Genomic DNA, 13,700 nt, shown 5'->3' on the forward strand with positions numbered 1-13,700 from the left:
AATTATAAGTGGTTACTTTGTCCAACCAAGGGGCTTCTGGGAAAATGAAACCTAGCAAAATAAGTGATTCAAAAATAAGGTATGTCGCACTTTAATAAACAATTGTGTGTAATTATGGAAGAATATGTACTTACTTGCCAAGTGCAAAGCACTCCATCTTAACGGTTGTTCCCTTAGCAGCTGTAACTGTGAAAGGAAAATGGACCTCAATTTTCGGCTCGTATTCTCCCATCACACCTGGGAAATAAAGAACAGTCTTTAAGCATAAAATAAATGTCACAATTTCTTCTCAATCCTGGGGCTGGTTACATTGAAAAAGCACAGTGGTTTGGTTGTTAACGTGTGTTTGAGGATTGCTAAATTTTTGATGCACTGGAAAAAAATACACTTAAACTCAGTCATTATGTCTTACCGTAATGATTGGATTTCATGTTATGTTCAGTACTTTGTAAAGTATTTAAATGTTAGTTAACACGGGTAGTTTAGGTACTGATTACATTCCAAATGAAATAAATAACTACAAATATTTCTCATGGTAAATACTTGTTGATTTAAAGAAAAGTAGGTAAAAGTACCAGAACTTTATCATTGTCAAATAAATGAACACTTATTTATTAAGTTAATATACTTATTGAATATCTAAAATTTGCAAGCGTTTTGCTAATTATTGTGGGCATTACAGAGATACATTATCCATGGACTGTGCTCTCAAGCATTTGACATGTGTGTTCTTAAGGAAACAATATATACTACACTTAAGTATGGGAAAAGAGTTATTTATCAAAATAATTGCAATGCAAGATTGAAGGTGATGAGTGCCGTGAAAGAGGTATTCCTAAAGCATCTGAGGGGACTGTAAAAGCAGGGTTTGTAAAAGTGGGGAAAAGACAGAAAAGAAAGTAAATGGAATGGTATGAACAAAGAGAGATGGGAAACCACCAGCAATAGGAAAATCAATTTTTCTGGCATATTGGTATGTGAAAGAAAATGATACTAGGCAAACTTGGAAATAAAAAAGGAGTCCAAAAAATAGATGGTCTGAATCATCAGAATAAGTCATTCAAACCTTAATCTGTAAGTAATCTGTAGGACTCGGGTTTTGAATAAGGGACTGACATTTTGCTGAGATGTACATACTAGAATCGGAGCAGAGACTGGCAAGTTTGTTACATTATTTCAATAATGCCAGGTAGTAGTAATAAAGGCCTGAACTTAAATGATGGTACTAAAAAATTGAGAAAAACACTAACTGGGAAAAACCACTGAAGAGTTGAACTTGGCATATAATAGGGGTGCTGAGGATAAAGGTATGGGCCTCTCCAATAATAACACTAGGTTTCTAGCTTGGGCTAGGGGTTGGGGGTGGGGTGGGGAGGAGTTGGGCGATGTTAACTAAAGAAAAAAGAACACAGCTATAGTAGGAAAGTTGATGACTTTTATTTTAGGAATATTTAGTTGGATACCTATAAAATATTCAGAAGAAAGGAGGATCTGACCAGATCATGAACAAGAGAAGGAAGTTTGAGATGAGTTCTGGACAGGTGATATATATGAAGTGTCATCATTTAGAGATGGCATTTGAAGCCGTGAACTTGGATAAGGCTTTCAAGTGTGCTAGCTGAGGCCTGGTGAATTCCCGTGCTAGTGCCCTCAGGCAGCCCTTGAGTTAATGTCCTGCCCCAAATAATTTTTAGGAAATCCATTGTGTAAAGCACTACAGGTATGATTTAGCACAGAAGCTTCTCTGAGGAGCTTGTGTGGGTGCGTGTCTGTGTTTATGGGCATATTTGCACATATAGGTCTGTGTGCGTGTATAGCACTGTATGTAATTCTCTTGTGTGTGCCTGCGGGAACAGAGAGCTGAGGAGAGAAAGAGACCCAGACAGAGTAAGGTGAATGCTATACGATATTCAGGCAAGATGCATTGGGTGTGCAAAGGGAGAAAAAGTTACCTTCCACAAAGACAACATTTATGTGCTAATTATTTTTATTTATGATTGATTTGAGATAAGTCTTAAAGGAAGATGGTGAACAACTTTAGATGAAAAGTGTTTAAGTTCACTGAGGACAAGAAGATTATCTTTGCTTTTTTTTTCTTTCTAGTTATCTGTAGAGCAATCATGAAAAAGTCACTGGTATTTTTATTAGAGAGATTGGGCTTCTGGACCCGGCTGTGCTAGATTACCATCTCTGACACGTCAGTGACCTTTGTGTCTCGTTTTTCTAAACTATAAACTGAGGGAACATAAGAGAATTACCATTAATGTAATGTCCTGTTCTAAAAGGCTAACTCCCTCATTTTCTTCCTAGTTTTCTGCTCACTGCGTGTCACAAGCCTGATATATAACAAGTGAACTGACGATTAGTACTATTACATCACTCAAAAAAAATGGTGAAGCACTTCCTCTCTATCTCTTTCTCAGTAATGGTTTTCTCTTCTACTGCTTTTATTACATGTTCCTTTTGTTCTCCCCCCACTTTATTCAAATTTCTTTCTTTCAGTTCCACATGTCTTCTTTTTTTCCTATGTCTGTCCTGAATAGCAGGATTTGGCTTGCTAGTGATACCTTGCTGAGTGTATCCAATATTGAGAAGTTTATCTTTAATGCCCTTTTACTTACAAGCCTTTATCTAAAGATTCCTAGGCATCATATTCAGTGTCCCTAACATCAGCTTCTGCTCTCTCCATTTGGTCCCCACATTGATTTTGTAATATTCTTGTTCCCTGTCTGCCTGTTAAGCTGATGATTCAATAATACATGATTTATCACGATACTTATAAAATTAAGCAATTAAACGAGTACCCTTACTTACACAAATCCCCGTGAGCGCTGGCAGTTGGTGAGCACTTTAGAGTGTTGTAGAAGGGCAGTGAAAGTCAGGTTGAATTAAAATATATATTTTTGTATAATTATTTCTAGTAAATTGTTTAAAGAGGTCTCACAGGAAAGAGACCTGAATCTCTAAAACTCCAGTAGTTTGGTTTGATTTCTTTTTCTACCCTAAGTAAAAAATTCCCTTTGGAATCAACTTTTTCATTAGTACTTCTTTTCCCTTTTTACTAAAGTAGGTCTCAGAATTGGACAACAGTTCAGGCCCTTCAAAATCCCGATCTGACTCTGAATCATACCATGATATTATTGATACTTTTTGGTTAATAGGAGCCACACTCAAATATTCTCTCTGTTCTTTTCTCAATAATGTCTGTGATTGCAAAGAAGACATTCTTTTATAGCTTTAATCTTTAAGAATGACTCAAAGGATGGGTACTTCTGGTAATATCTGGAAAGTAATTTTATGAAGGTTGGGCTGTCTGGTGTTCCTCAAATGGTCCCCATGTGGTCAAAGATAAGGTGAAGCCTCACTACAGGGAACAAGAGGTTTGCTAATATCTATACTGGATGTTAAAAATAAAATTTAAAAGCTTGAACAAAAGACTTCAAATTATATTAGCAAATTTGAGCTGTACTGTAAGAATAACTGGTTCTGCCCTGGCTGGTGTGGCTCAGTGGACTGAGCACTGGCCTGTGAACCTGAAGCTCATAGGTTTGATTTCAGTGTTAGGGCACATGCCTCGGCGTGGGAGAGGCAACTGGTTGATGTTTCTCTCCCTTTCTCCCTCCCTTTCCCTCTTTCTAAAAATAAGTAAATAAAATCTTTAAAAAAAGAAAAGAAATAACTGGTTGTTCTAAATTTTATTCTGATAGTAATAATATAAAGACAGATGAGAAATCTCTGTAGATGTGTCTTGCTCTTTAACAATTGATTATATTCAGGAATTAAGTTTTGCTTTATGTCTCATAGGATAATTATGTTACAGCTAAAGTTTTTTTTTTCAATTTACTTTGCCCTCTTTCTTTTAGAGATGAGGGAGAAGAACCAAAGGGGTCAGGTAAGTGGCCCAAGGTTCTATAGATAGCTGCTGAAAATAGAGCACAAATAGGAGGTTTCTGACCTTAACTCACAACTCTTTTCTTGACACCACTCTCGTGGGGAATTTCAGTCACAGAGTATAACAGCCCAGGCATTGCACATGTACTACATCAACAACTGATCGCCTGCCTTCACCGCTGGTTTTATTTCAGCCACCATTTTTAATATCTCAAGTCATATGCAGCTTAGCTGTAGTTTCTTTTGTTGGGTAGGGTTTGCTAATGATAGATAAGGGAAACAATCCTGTAAGATACAGAGTCAAAGATAAAATTATTAAGCTTATCTCTTCAGCCAATGTATCTCTTTGATTTTTGATAGCCCCTTGTTTTAAGCTAAATATGCTCAAGAAATGCTGTGCTGTGTCTTCATCTTTTTCCCCACTCCTGCCCGATCCTTTGGCTTTGTCGGCTTCCCTACTTTGGAATTACTTGTTACTAGAAGATCACCCCCCAATTATCCTAGTTCCTCACAAGCAGAAGTCTTCCAACGGACAGTTCATTACTATTCTTCTGTCTTTATGGTTGTTGATTTTCTTATTTATTCCAATTACTTACAAAGAGCTAGGGTGCTTTTCTAAATTGCATAAGCGGAATGCAATTTAGAGCAGTGTTTTTTGAGTGTGTTGCAGAACAGAGAGCCTGTGACCTCAGAAAAAAATCAGGAAACCTTACCAAAATTTTAGGCTACCAGGTTCAATTCTGAGCTTAGTGATAACTAATCTTTGAAGATGGGGCTATAAGCTCTATATTTTCATTGTTTCTGTCGGTGATTTTACGTACATTAAAGAAATCCAGTGTTGGATAGACACTGACTCTTATTTTTGTCACGTTACCTGTCATTTTTTGGATTTGAGTGTAGCAAACTAAATGGCTGAAATAAAGCGGCTTGCAGAGGGTCTATAATCATATTGCGCTTATTGTGACTGCCGTGGTAACAGGCAGATTATCTTCGCCTACATGTGCGGTGCTCACAGCGGAGCTGGTATTTTTTTTTTTTTTCTGATTGTTAGGAGATGAGTTGTGAGTGATATCAGTGTTTACCTGTTAGCAGTTAAACATTTCAAGTGATATTTCTGTCTGATACTCATACTAATATTCATTTGGGGGGCCAAGATTTATATCCAGTAAACCTTAAAAATGTGGCTTAGCTCATGAATTTAAAAGGTTTAGCTAATTTGATGTACAAATAGTATTTACATTTTTGTCTTCAATATCTTTGCTAATTTTACTCAAATCTGTTTCTTGTCTTCTAAGAATAGCAACTATATTCTCAGTGTTTCCTTTGGAAAATGTTTCTTCAATCTTTTCTAACCATGTGGATTGAATAGTAGTCACTGTCTTCCCATCAGTTCTGCCTTCCTGCCTGCAGTTAACTTGTTACGTGCATCAGACACATACTTGGCTAGTTAGATTATCCCATCTCCCTGAACGTAATGTTTGATTCATGGATGGGCAGCTGAGGCTGGGACTTTTGAATTACAGACCAGGGAGTTCAATTCTCAATTCCTCCTTGGTGGCAAAAAAGGGAGTCTGCATGTCTGAGAGCCTTTGAGCCTCCCCTAGTGGAAGGTGTTAATCTGCCATAGAAGAGAATTAAGCCACGTCAGATAAAATTCAACCAATGCGGACAGAGGAGAGATGGGAAGAGAGTACTGGTTGCATGTCAGTTCTACCTCAGATTTAACTTCTTGCCCTTCTCTCAGAAAAATAAAGTGAATTTCAAATTTTGCTTGAATTATTTCAAGTTTGGTTTCTCAGTTGCAGACTAAGTAGTTTTGACTGATAAACTCGTGGGGCTCAGCATAAAATGGTGGTGACGCAATGTCAGATCATAACCTGTCTGGATTCTCAGGCTGTCATAGTCTCCAGTAGACAAATAACAAGTTGGGATGGTGGTGGAACAGGGGCCAGGGCACATCAACACATAGGATTTGTCTTATTTTTAAACATTGTGCCATTCAGTAAAGAATGTAAATTCTAATAGAGGATATGACACACTGTATATTTCCTAATAAGAGATTATGAATGACATTAGAAAACACAGATGAAGTATTACTGGAGTTGACAGGAAGAGGAGTTATCGATTAGGCAAAGGGAGGAGCTGGTGTAGATGAGTCGTGATGGTGGGGGCTCCCGGGTGGAAGGGACGGGGCAGTGGTAGTGAAGACGTGCAAGTGAGATTCTATCTAGAATTTCATCAGACGTTTAATTTTATTGCATGGAGCAAGAGTATTAGTGAGAGGGAAATTTCAAATACAACTAAGGCTTGATGACGTATAATATCTAGAAATATCATATTTTATTATTCGCTTATTAAGATGCCTCAGCAGTGGCTTGATAAATCTGCGTGAGCATTCATTTGAAAATTAATTTCTACAATCAACAGGCATCTGAGTTTTTCAGGTTGATTGCTCTGTATTTTATTTATTTTATTTTTTCTTTTTTATTGAATTTACTCAGGTGATATTGGTCAATAAAATCATATAGGTTTCAGGTGTAGAAGCCTACACTCTATTATGTCTGCATTGTATTTGTGTTCACCACCCCAAGGCAAGTCTCCTTTCTTCATCATTTATCCCTTCTTTACCTACTTCTACTGCCTACCACACTCTGGCCTCTGGTAATCACCATAGTGTTGTCTGTGACAATGTGAGCTTTTTTTTTTTTTTTTGCTTAATCCCTATACCTTTTTCACCCAGCCCTGCAACGCCCTCCCCTCTGACAGTTGTTAGTCTGTTTCTATTTTGTTTTTTAGTTTATTTTATTTATTAGATTCCACATTTGAGTGAAATCATATGGTACTTGTCTTTGTCGGACTGGCTTATTTTACTTAACAGAATCCTCTCCAGGTCTATCCCTGGTGTCCCAAAGGGTAAGATTTCCTTCTTTTTTATGGCCAACTGGTATTGCATTGAGTAAATGTACCACAGATTTTTTTAATCCATTCACCACTGATAAACACTTGTGCTGCTTCCAAATCTTGGCAATTATAAATAACGCTGCAATCAATATAAGGGTGCATATATTCTTTTGAATTAGTGTTTTGGGTTCCTTTGGATACTTTCTCAGAAGTGTAATCACTGGGTCATAGGCAGTTCAATTTTTAGTTTTTTGAGGTAACTCTATACTGCTTTCCACAGTGGCTGCACCAACCTGCATTCCCAACAGTGAATGAGGATTCCCTTTATTCCATATCTTCACCAAAACGTGTTTGTTGATTTATTGATGAAAGCCATTCTAACAGGTGTGAGGTGATATGTCATTGTGGTTTTAATTTGCCTTTTTTTCTTATGATTATAGTAATACTGAGCATCTTTTCATATGTCTGTTGGCCATCTCTGTGTCCTCTTTGAAGAAGTGTCTATTTAGGTCCTTTGCCTATTTCTTAATTGGATTTATTGGTTTTTGTTGTTGAGTTTTAAAAGCTCTATGTACATTTTTGGTATTAAGCCCTTTTTAGATATATTGGCAAATATGTTCTTTCATTCAGTGGATTGTCTTTTCATTTTGTTGATTGTTTCCTTTGCTGTACAAAACTTTTTAGTCTGATGTAGTTCCATTTGTTTATTTTTCTTTATTTCCCTTGCCCAAGGAGATATATAAGAAAAAATATTGCTATGAGAAATGTTCAAGATTTTACTGTCTATGTTTTCTTCTAGGATTGTTATCGTTTTGAGTCTAACATTTAAGTCTTTAATCCACTTTGAGTTTATTCTCATGTGTGGTGTAAGAAGGTGGTCTAGTTTCAGTTTTTTTGCACATATCTGTACAATTTTCCCAACCCCATCTATTGAATGGACTATCTTTAGCCTATTGTATGTTTCTGCCCCCTTTGTTCAATATTAATGAACTCTAAAGGTGTGGACTTATTTATGGGATCTCTCTTCTGTTCTATTGATCTATATATCTGTTTTTATGCCAGTGCCATGCTGTTTTCACTACTATGGCCTTGTAGTATCATTTGATATCAAGTAGCATGATTCCTCCAAATTTGTTCTTTCTCAATATTGCTGTGACTATTGAAGGTTTAAATTTTTAGAATATTTGTTCTAGTTCTGTGAAGTATGTCATTGTATCTTGATAGGAATTGTGTTGAATCTATAGATTGCTTGGGGTAGCATTTTAATTATGTTAATTTTTCCTATCCAAGAACACAGCATAAGCTTCGACTTATTTGTATTTTCTTCACTCTCTTTCTTCAGTGTCTTATAATTTTCCAAGTACAGGTCTTTTACATCCTTGGTTAAATTTATTCCTAGGTATTTTATTCTTTTTGAAGCAATTATGAATGGGGTTGTTTTCTTAGTTTTCCTTTCTGATAGCTCATTATTGGTGTATAAACATGTCACTGATTTCTGGGTACTTATTTTATAGTCTGTTACTTTACTGAATTAATTTATCAGATCTAATAGTTTTTTTTGGTGGAATTTTTAGGCTTCTGTTTATACAGTATCATGTCATTTGAAAATAATGACAGTTTTACTTCTTCCTTTCCAATTTGGATTTGGAATTTCCAATTTCTTCTTCCTGTCTGATTATTGTGTCTAGGACTTCCATTACATTTTATAGAAAACAATTGTAGTTTTTGCCCATTGAGTATAATGTTGGCTATGGTTTTATCATATGACCTTTATTACATTGAGGTATGTTGCCTCTGTTTGTACTTTGCTGAGTTTTTATATAAATGGGTACTGGATTTTATAGAATGTTTTTTATCTGTGTCTATTGATATGATCAAATGGATTTTATCCGTCATTTTGTTTACATGGTGTATCATGTTTATTGACTTCCAAATATTGTACACATCTGATTTTATTAATGATGGCACCTGAAGTTGCTATCATTCATACACAATGCTACCAATGATTACATGTTGGTAAATTGAAAGCAAATATAATGAAGATGTATCTAGGATAAGCATCAAAGTAAAGGACCTATGAAATGAATTAGAGTTTCTACATTATATGATTTGTACATTAAAATGTATTAAAATTATTTAACAAAATGTTTTGAGGATTTTCTTTTATTTCACCAGAAATATATGTGATATCAGGGCTTTTAATATTATTTTTACTTTATAGTATTTGTGTTTTAGAATATGTTTCATTTGTAATGCTTTTACTGTTTTTAAAATCTTGAATATAAATGTGTACATAATTCTATGTAAAACGCCTGATAAGGAAATGAAAACTCAGAAAAATAATAACAAATATTGATAATAATAATAATAATTCATGAAAAAGGAGAAAATCCTGACTACGTAGTTCACATTATGCCTACAGATATTTTGCTATGTCTGAGACATGTCACTGTACTGATGCTTTTAGGATAGATTAAATGTTAACCTGTGATTTGTAGATAAATGATGAAAATCCTAATTGTAACCCTGGCTCTGCTGAAAAATTAAGGTAATCATAGAACCTTTCTCTAATTGAGAGTTTCTAAATCTAATGGCATGTTAGAAAATATATACTATTCATTAATAATCCCTCCTTACTGTATTCAAATAAATTAAAAGTTATAATCTTTGAAAATTTCAATCATTTAGGAAAGTGTTTAGATGCCTTGTTTTAATTCCCTTAATGAGCCCCTGAGTAATAATTTTACAAACCTAAATAGACAACATATTGTTTTCTTACTTCAAAAAGTATATATTAACCTAAATCAATGTTTCTTGAAGTGAATCATTTTTGTCAATACAGGGATTAAAGGATCTTCTGATAAGAAGATATAAATGATTTGTGTTCCCTTCAAATAAATGTACCTTTATGAGTATTATCTATCTAGAGAGATTGAGAAGAACTAGAGAGGTGTACTACTGGGAAATGTTTTTCATTACTAGTACCATATTTGTCAGACATAAGATGCACTTTCCCCCCAAATTTGGGAGGAAAATTAGGGTGTGTCTTATAGTCTGAATGTACCTTACCTGGCTCACTGGGGATGGGGAGCTGCAGTGCAGCCAGGTCACAGGAGGCGGGAGCAGGAGGACGCTGCAGGCCCTGGGCTGGGAGGAGGGAGTGTCCCGGTGGTGAAAGCAAGGGAGGGAGTACCGGAGTCCCCCCTGTGGCATACTATAGTGCTAGGGAGGAGGGTACATGCAGTGCAGGCATGTTAGCAGAAGAAAGCCCGCGGCGCCCCTACTTGCCTCCATCACGTGACTGGTGTGTCCCCCATTAACATTAACATGGGCAAATTCCACTGCACGTCACCTGTCAATGTGGCCCTGCAGGTATTACAAAACTACAACTCCCATCATGCTTGGACAGGTTGGGATGATGGGAGCTGCAATTTGGCAACAGCTGCAGAGCCACACAGGTTGTGCAAAACTGCTGTCCCCATACAAGAGTGCTGCACAACCTGTGGCCCTCCAGCAGCAGATCCCCCATAACAGTGTCACAGCAGACCCCCCCATAACAGTGCATCATCCACTGGTGTTCTCAGCTACAGTGCCCCCATAACTATGAAGAACACAGTGCTGATAGTTCTGTCATTACTGTATTTTGTTGCAGAAAGATAGGATAGTGGACTGTAGTCTCCTGCTGAATCTACCATAATTGTGGAAAGATGTCAAAGCAGAAAGGATTTCTGCTTTAAAGGATGTTATTAAATATTTTACCACATTTTTTGCTTCAAATTTTTTTTTTTCCTATTTTCCTCTTCTAAAAGCTATGTGCTTCTTATGGTCTGGTGTGTCTTATAGTCCGAAAAATATGGTATATATTTTCTGAAAATCAGAGAAATCAATAGGTAATTTTTTTTTCCATCCCCAAACATCAAGAATACATTGGTCAAGGAGTTGTCTCACACTGTAATTGCTTTCCTCTGATTACTGAATTTTCTTCTCCTATTCTTGCCACTGTGATTTATGGAAATATAACCCTCTCCCATCATCCACAAGTTTATTCTATATGTATTAATAACTTCAAAAAACTTATAAAAGTAAGTACTAAAGAAAGCAACTATATATTTTCATGAACAAACATGCTTTCTAGCCTTAAAACAATAATCTACATAGAATAAAGTTAAAAAATTGATAACAAAGAGTTGAATATTCTCCTTGAATATGTATATTAAAAGTTTTTCTTTATTATATAAGTAAATATGTTTGCCATTTTCATAAATATCCACAAATAATACTACAGAAACTTCTCTATAAATATATGTACATAACAAAAATCATATGTAGTTTTATGGTAAGTCCATTACAGTCACGTGGTACGTAATGATGTTTTAGTCAATGATGCACCCATATACAATGGTGGTCCCATAAGATTATAATGGAGCTGAAAAATTTCTATCATGTAGTGATGTCAGCTATTGCAATGTTGTAGAACAACACATTAGTCATGGGTTTGTGATGATGCTGGCGTAAACAAAGCCTATTGTGCTGCCAAACCCATACAAGTATTGCATGTATAGTTATGTATAGTACATTATACTTAGTAAGAAATGACTGTGTTTCTGGTTTATGTATTTACTATACGATAGTTTTATTGTTATTTTAGCATGTACTCTTTCTACTTAAAAATATTTTCTATAAAACAATGTACTGTGCTACACTGGCAGTAGCTTCACATCTTTGTTACCTCCTCTCTTGATTACCTCACTTCCTCTCTCGCTAGATTTAATCTCGTGTTGTTTCGCACAGCAACATGGCGCACAAGCTTGTGTCTAGGAGCAATAGGGTACGCCGCATAGCCTCAGTGTATACAAGACACACCATCTAGGTTTGCTTAAGTATGCTCTATGATGTTCTCATGATGACGAAATCACCCAATGATGTATTTTAGAATGTATCCTTTTCACGTGGCACAGGACTGTATTTATTTATTTATTTATTTTTAAATTTTTATTGTTATTCAATTACAGTTGTATGCCTTTTCTTCCCTTCCCTCCCCCCCACCCCAGCTGAACCCACCTCCCTCCCCCACCCCCACCATCCCCCCCCGATTTTGTCCATGTGTCCTTTATAATAGTTACAGGACTGTATTTAAAAATCACTTAAGGATTCCACTCAACAATTTAAATAAACTGAAATATTTCTAAAAAATAAATTAAAAAACATTTAAAATGAGTAATTTTTTAAACAAAAATTTTTCTTTACCTTTATGCAATGTGCATTTGTCTATCTGTCTCTCTACATGTGTGCATTTACAATATGGAAAAAAAAACAGAGAGGAAAATTTGGTACCTGTTAAAAATTTTGGTGTTTTAACTTATTAAAGTTGTCTCCAAGATCTATGTAAGCATAACAACAGAACAGTTATTGAGTGAACTAGGGTCCTAATTTCTATACCCAAGGAGCCTCTTTCAAAATCTAGTTTGACTGGGCTCAGTGACGGCAAACGAGTGTACTAACTCAAGAAGAAATTAAATAAAAATAAAAATATAATGGTTCTTAATGACATATTAATGCTCAATCCAATAATTAAATGTTTGGAAGACCTGTAAATCATTCTGTGGGATCTTCTACCCTAAAAAGAGTTAGTTCAATTGTGACTTAGACACCGCGTTTCTATACAATTCATTCAAATATTTATTTCTACCAGAATATTTTTTCATTAAAAAGACAAAATAAGATGCCTTAGAATTATGGTGAGCTTTCCTCACTGCATTCAACACATTAATCACAGATTGCTAGATCCATAGTCCTTTCATCAAGAAACTAAAGCATCCAGTGAGATACAAAAGTCAGATAAAGGGGAGTCAAGATAAACCTCAGTTATGAGGAGAAGTTTCTACACACACACCGTCTGGAAGGTGGGGAGAATATATTCAAATCAGAGGATAAGACTTAGCCAACTGGAGAGTAGATGAACTGTGTACAGTAGCTCAGTTACATTATTGGGGGAGGAATAGAGGGAATAGCCGTATATTTTTGTTGCTGAGATTGCTAGAACTACTTGGATTCAGCTACCTTTCAGTCTCTGTCCCCAAAAAGTCATGCCGTATTCCAGACCCTAATCCAGGAATTCTCTAATATCTACTTTCTCATATTCTGTCATGTATTGTATTTCTTGAAAACAGAAGTCTCTTATTTAGGTTTATTGGAGTAAACTTCTGTTCTTTGCAACTACCTAGAACACTTGCCCACATTGCCATTAATTTCTAGATGTTTAATATTCTTCAGAGAGATTGTCCCTTCCAAAAAAGTTTCTTACACATAACCATCTTTCTATTCACACTGTAATCACCAAGAAGTGAAGGGACTTAAAGGGTCCTGGAGGAACTGGTTCTGCCAGCTCAGTTTATCAGCTGCCTGGTTGCATACTCTGGGATAAAACGTGAAAGATGGGTTGTTTAAACGATAGTTAAAAGTTTATTTTTACACTGTGATCAGCACAGATTATTTTCTCACTGCAGCCTTGTTATTGAGAATGCCAGCTTTCCCGCTGTTAGCACTCACGTTGGAGGTACTAAACATGCCAGGCTCTGCCCTGATTTGTTCTGTAGACAATTTGCATATTTTATTTTACAAACTCTTACTGATTTCCAAAGCTCTGTGGTTCCAAAGACACATATATCCAGAGGGGGCATGTCAATGATCACACCCTCATCACTGAGCTTTATGTGCATTGGAGACTCTAGATACAGAGAAGGAAAATAAACATTGGCTCAACACCTGCTATAAACCTGGTGCCATTGTTAAATGTGCACAACTAAATTGGCATTTGAGTCCTACAAATACAAAAAGATAGATATGACTATTCCATCTTAAATAGGAGAGAACTGAGTATTGGAGAGGTTAAATCACTTCCTCGCCAT

General features: G+C 35.9%; 1 protein-coding gene across 1 annotated transcript in view; it reads right to left on the bottom strand.

Annotated features, from left to right (window-relative positions):
• Positions 1 to 13,700, bottom strand: part of CNTN5 (contactin 5) — a 1,123,225-nt gene that overhangs the window by 293,237 nt on the left and 816,288 nt on the right. The window contains exon 9 of the mRNA XM_024574613.3: positions 135 to 237. Coding sequence (XP_024430381.3) covers positions 135 to 237 — 103 coding nt within the window. The remainder of the gene's footprint in view (positions 1 to 134; positions 238 to 13,700) is intronic.

The sequence above is a fragment of the Desmodus rotundus genome, chromosome 5, assembly GCF_022682495.2.
Source record: "Desmodus rotundus isolate HL8 chromosome 5, HLdesRot8A.1, whole genome shotgun sequence".
In the NCBI taxonomy this organism is placed as follows: domain Eukaryota; kingdom Metazoa; phylum Chordata; class Mammalia; order Chiroptera; family Phyllostomidae; genus Desmodus; species Desmodus rotundus.